This window comes from Prunus mume, linkage group LG5, assembly GCF_029339155.1.
Source record: "Prunus mume cultivar Tortuosa linkage group LG5, ASM2933915v1, whole genome shotgun sequence".
NCBI lineage: Eukaryota > Viridiplantae > Streptophyta > Magnoliopsida > Rosales > Rosaceae > Prunus > Prunus mume.
In genome coordinates this window covers 1,086,754-1,092,753 of record NC_142702.1, presented here as the reverse complement: position 1 = coordinate 1,092,753, position 6,000 = coordinate 1,086,754, and the positions used below count along the sequence as shown (strand labels likewise).

The 6,000-nt window shown below is 32.5% G+C and overlaps 1 protein-coding gene across 2 annotated transcripts; it reads left to right on the top strand.

Annotated features, from left to right (window-relative positions):
- The first annotated feature begins 778 nt into the window (after nucleotides 1–778).
- Nucleotides 779–4,583, top strand: LOC103330898 (MATH domain and coiled-coil domain-containing protein At3g27040-like). 2 transcript variants are annotated; one of them, XM_008233509.3, is made up of 4 exons: nucleotides 779–978; nucleotides 1,055–1,177; nucleotides 1,257–1,417; nucleotides 3,783–4,583. In XM_008233509.3, the coding sequence occupies exons 1-4, from the start codon at nucleotides 938–940 to the stop codon at nucleotides 4,445–4,447; spliced, it is 990 nt and encodes a 329-aa protein (XP_008231731.2). In that variant the 5' UTR covers nucleotides 779–937; the 3' UTR covers nucleotides 4,448–4,583. The 2 variants fall into 2 exon arrangements, with proteins under 2 accessions (XP_008231731.2, XP_088907994.1); XM_089051868.1 differs by lacking the exon at nucleotides 779–978 and having other exon boundaries at nucleotides 1,050–1,177; nucleotides 1,261–1,417.
- Nucleotides 4,584–6,000: the final 1,417 nt, after the last annotated feature.

The window sequence follows — 6,000 nt, the reverse complement described above, 5'->3', positions numbered from 1 at the left end:
CCTTGAGCCGAAAAAATAATGTGGCCATGGAAAGCCAACAACACGATCATATTTGGCGGAGTTGAAAAAACCAAAGGAGCTTCCAATAAATGCAAGCAAACTCAGAACCACGATTTGCAAAATCCGACAATGAAATCGAATATCAAACCAAGGCCATCGAAGGCCACCAACAACAAGAGAAAGAGAAAAAGAGAAGTAGAAAGAGAAACTAAAAGGAGAAAAAGGAGAGAAACGAAAGAAGCAAGAGAGAAAGAGGAAAAGGAGAGGAGAGAAAAAAGAGAGAAGGAAAAAAAAGGAGAGAAGAAAAGAGAGGAAGAGGAAAAAGAAGAGGAGAGAAAAAAAAAGAAGGAAGAATGAGAGAGAAAAGAAAAGAGAAAGAGGAAGAAAGAAAGAAAAGTAACGGAAGATAAAGTCTACTTTGACAAAAAGGACAGCTTTACAGTACCATTTGGTTCTTATCTCGGTGACGCATTGGATGAAATTATGTAATGTTCAACCCAATATATATATATATATATATATATATATATATATAGGACACTGCTTCCCTACTTACTTAAAAGGAGACATTCTTACTTCCTCTAAATCAAAATTTGACACATGTACAAAAATAATTTATAAAAAACACAAAAAGAATTTCAACACACATGTCAACTGTGATTAGTAAAGTAGGAGTTTCTATTTCCAGTGAAATGAAGGTGGCAAATATTTTCCTTAATACATGAGGAAAAAGAGAAAAGGACTTGGCGGAATTTGTAAAACCAATATGCCATAATTAAGTGACTCTCTCTCTCTCTCTCTCTCTCTCTCTCTCTCTCTCTCTCATAGAGTCAGACCAGAAAAAGAAGTGACTCTCTTCCTGAGGTTTTAGGGTTCAATACAAGGATTAAAAAAGAACAATAGTGTATCGGCCAAATTATAATTTCCACTACTTTTTATGAAGACTCTCTCTCTCATGACAGAGTCGTCAGTTGGAAGGTAAGTACGTCTCCGTTATGTTATGCATATTTATTCTACTTCATTTACAATATATTTATGGGATTGAGCTTGGTAGAATGAAGGAGGAGGAAGAGGAGGACCTTGTGTCTGGGACTTTCACCTGGAGAATCGACAACTTCTCCACGTTGAACAAGCAAAAGCATTATTCTGATGTTTTCGTCATTGGTGGCTATAAATGGTAGATATTTTTTTCCTTTTTTCCTGGGATAATAATTGGTTAATATGTAGACTTAATCTTCTTGGGTTGGTTTGATCAGGCAGATCCTTATATATCCTAAGGGGAACAACGTAGTAGATTACTTGTCCATGTTTTTGGATGTTGCCGATGCTTCAACATTGCCATCTGGGTCGACCAGATATGCCAAGTTCAGCCTCACCCTGGTTAATCAACTTGATAGCAAGAAGTCAATCACAAAGGGTATATATCTTTTCTGCTCATCATGACCATGTTGTTTATTCCGCAATTCGAATTTATGCTGGATTTTTATCTTGTGGCTTGTCATTTGTTAATTTAACTTGTTAAATGGAATTTAGTGATTCCTTTTTCTACAATAATTTTTTTTTCTTGATCAGTCATGATGGTTTTCATCCATTGGTTCATAGCTCATTGTTTCTTATTACTTCCTATTGTTGTGGTCAGGGATGCATATGACTCTTGTCTTAGTTGTTTTTGTGATGTCACATGTATGTTCCTATAGATGCAAGCATATGATGTCAACTAGTGTCTAGGCATACGAGGCCTAAGTTGCAGTGGAAAACTTATTAGTTTTAGTAAGCTTTAATGGAGAAATTCAAGCATCAACAAAATAAAAATTTTTGGCTTATTTTATTCTCTACTAAATACCTTAGGGAAGAGTGTTTGGAGTTGTGGAGATCATCAGTCCAACATTTTAGTTTTGACATGGTTTTAAATTTTTGGGTTGTTCAAACATATGCCCTTACAAATACTATATCATAGACACATACCCGCCTACTTTTAAATTTTTCCATAAAACCCAAACTTAAAATAGGTTGCCATGTAAGATAGATTTGTCCTAGTATTATTAACTAAATTACAATACACCTTCATATTTATTTTCAAGCATGTCATTAACAACCTTAGCATATCAATCACCTCATTTCTTTTGGTTGGCACTCCCTCTAACCCATCGGCAATTTCTAAAATATTTTGAATCCAAAAACAAATCCTTAAATTACTTTTCCAATAAATAATTTACCTATAAAAATAATATATCAATATCGGTACAGGGTTCGTGAACCGACTATAGAACCCTATTCAATAAGTGGACTGCATTAGCTGTCTGCTTTCAGGTTGGGTAGCAATGGTTGGAGAAGGCTAATCACTCATTCTTAAAACTAACATTCTTAATACATAAAAAAGTCAGTTACTTTCGTGATTGAAATTTTTGTACATTTTTCATAAATTAAAATTAGGTACATAATGATTTATAAAAATATAAATATATTATTTACAAAATAAAATATAGGAACTATTTACAATATAAAAAGGTTTTTTTTTTCTCCATAAAATAGGTACATTGTATAATTGAAATTTCTGCATATTTTTCATAAATTAAAAATAGGTACATTATTTAGAAGTAAAAATAGGTTCATTATACTAGGTAAATTGTTTTACTAGGCACATTATTAGAGAAAAAAATAGACACATTATATAGAGAGAAAAAAAGGTTCATTTAAAAAAAAAACTCATAAAACAAATAGTAAATAATTATTTTTTCATAAAAGAAGTAATAGGTACATTATTTAGAGAGAAAAAAAAGTAGATACAAAATTTAGAGAAAAAAATAGGTTCATTATACTAGGTAAATTATTTTACTAGGTACATTATTAGAGAAAAAGTAGATTTATTTAAAAAAAAAAAATTTAATAAAACAAACAATAAAAAGATGATCAAATTATTTTTCATAAAACAAGTAATAGGTGATTTATTTAAAGAAAAAATACATTCATTTCAAAAATGTTTTTCATAAAACAAACAATAAATAGATTATCAAATTATTTTTCAACATAATTAGAGTATACATTATTATTCATAAAACTACAATAAAATAGATTATTAGTCATATAATTCATAAAAGGAAAACAATATAATTTTTTTATTAAATAAACCAAAACGTTAATCACCTATAGATTACTAATACGTTAATGTTGAATTTAATATTTAATTTCAAATAAGTTTCTAAATTAATTTCTACATCCATTACAACCATTTGGAGATCTTTCCAAATTCATCTTGTGTCATTAGTCACACCCCCCACATAATACATTAATTTGTAAATAGGGGTAGTTTTGTAATCTGAAAAATATAATAAATTAGATTTTATGCTAGTTTAGGTAATTTGCTTACTTGGATTCTAGTAATCGGGTTTTATTTGAAACAATTGGGTATTTTAAATAGAAAAATAAAGGAAAGTTGAAAATGAATTTTATAGTTTAAGCTCAATTTACTATAATTGGTTTGAGTAATATTGTGTTTTTCTAAATTTTTCTATAATTGAGTATATATGTATTAAGAAAATTTCCGAAGTTAAAAATGTTTATCATCTATGCCCAGCTGCAGATAAATGTTGGAGAATATAAGCTATGCTAGCTGTAATTAAGGCTTACAATTCAGTCCGAATAATTTCTTTTACTTGTTATGCTTCTTATCTATTCGCTTCAATGGGGCTTCGTATCATTCATCTTGCTTTATTATCTGTTCGTTTATATGCTTTGACTCTTGGTTAATGTTTTTGTGATCGTTGATACATTTCATTGCACAGATGCAGAACATGAGTTTGTGGCAAGTCAAAGTGGCTGGGCCTGGGGCTTTAAATTATTCATTCTTCTAAGTGAGCTTTGTGATCATGGTAAAGGGTATCTTATCAATGATTTATGTGTTGTTGAAGTCAAAGTTTCAGTTCGTAATGGTATTAAGATTTTAGAAGACCAAGAAACTGGGGAGCTTATCGATTTTAGGGGCTTAGGACGAGTAGAGAAAACTTTTGTGCCATTTCTAGAGGAAGTTTGTTCGTCGTATCCTTCCTTGCTCGAGTGCCATAAGAAGAGAAGTCGTACATTTATTCAATGTGCATTCACAGCTTTGGGCCGACTCTTGCGTTTTCTGAAGACTACAAAGGCCAAGGATATGACCCATGATGCTTGTAAACGCCTTCAACTGTTATGGGAGGAGCTTGAGACCTTCAAATTTGACTTGGTTTGGCTGGAGCCTCATGTTCAATCTGTTTTGGTCATGAAGAAAAGGGCAGGAAGAGTTGATAGACTGAGAGAAGATGTGAAAATTTTGGAGAATGAAATAAAGAGGCGAAGGGATGTCCTCGCTGCTGCAGAAGTTGATCTTGACGCAGCGAAAAGAGACTTGGCAAAGGCAGAAGAAGAGTTCAAGAAAATAGATATGGATACCGAGCTAGGCTATCCATTAACTTAATTTACTGTACAAGTTTCTCTTGGGTGCATATTTTTGTCTCTTTGACGAAGATATCCAGTGTTTCATATAATATGTACTAGTAAAACTTGGGCGGTTATGAATTTTTAAAATTTATATTTGCAACTCCCTTTGATTCTTTCCATATTTTTTTTTTCGATTCTATGAAATCATTGAGACTTAGCGGGTTAGACGTGGTGGGCAGCAGAGGACAATTTGAATGCCCACCCCTACTATACCCAACTAGAGAGATAAGACCATAAGTATAGTGCATCCTATGAGTGAGTCCCTGAGTATATCAAAGATACATTTAACAAGACCAAAATGCACATAAGTAGGCTGAGACAAGAATTGACAAGCAATATTTACTGCATAAGCTATCTCAAGGCGAGTGAACATAAGATATTGAAGAGCACCAACCGACTTACGATATGTGGCAGCTTAATTTTTTACGCTTTATTCAAAAGTAGTTTTGTTGAGTGATATTTGTTTGGTGTCATTTTTTTTTTTATTTGGCTTAATTATATTTGGTGTTATGGGCACTACTTGTTTACTATAGATATGTATATTTAAGGGTTTGACTTTGACCTTTGATGTTGGTAGAATAATGAAGAATGAGAAAGGAGCTTGTGTCTGGGACATTCACATGAAAAATTGACTTCTCTAACTTAAATACGACAAAGCTTTACTATGACTTATTGGTTATGACTGGTCCCTATTTGGCCATACCTCCAATTTACAAGCGCATAATTTTGTGCTTAGATATTTGTGTTGATACATAATGGTGAGTTTTTATTTTCTATGGCCTAAATTGACTTGGTTGGTACAATCAGGAGGGTCCTTATATATCCAAAGGGGAAACAAAGTAGCTGTTTGTATCGTAATCAACTAAGTACATTCTTTGGGGGATTAGCGCGCAAACAGAGCTGTAGACTGATGACACCGTTATGATCTCAGCTACTAAAGACACCTTTCCTCCGATCTGGCAATTGCCAACTGAAGGCGATTGCCAAAGCTCTCAACTATATAACCTAAGGGAGGAGCGGTGGTGGGTTGTGGTCTCTCAACAACAAAGGGAAATCCGGTTTTGGGGCAGAGGGGTCTGTTGTTGGATTCGTTTTGTTAAGCGTAAGGAGCGAGAGTGAGAGTTTTATTTATTTTTTCATTTTTCATTTTTTTTGTTTTAATATTTTATTAATATTTTAATCAATTTAAAATTTTAAAAAAAAAGAAAAGAAAATGTGAGATCCCTAGTGCCACGTAAGCAACTAACAGAGATATTTGACAGAAAACCTAACTGTGGAACTATATTGTAATAAATTTAGAAGATGAGGGTATTTGATTATAAAAATTGAAAAGATAGGAACTAACATGTCTTAAGGCCCCATTTGATGGACTGGCTTGGACTAGTTACGATGAGCTTTGAAGCATTGGATTGGGATGGCTAGGTTTTGAATTCAATCCTTCATTTGTTGCACCAAACAACAAACTAAAAATAACAATTTTTTAAATAAATCATTTTATTTTATTTTATTATTAACAATAATCAAATGCAA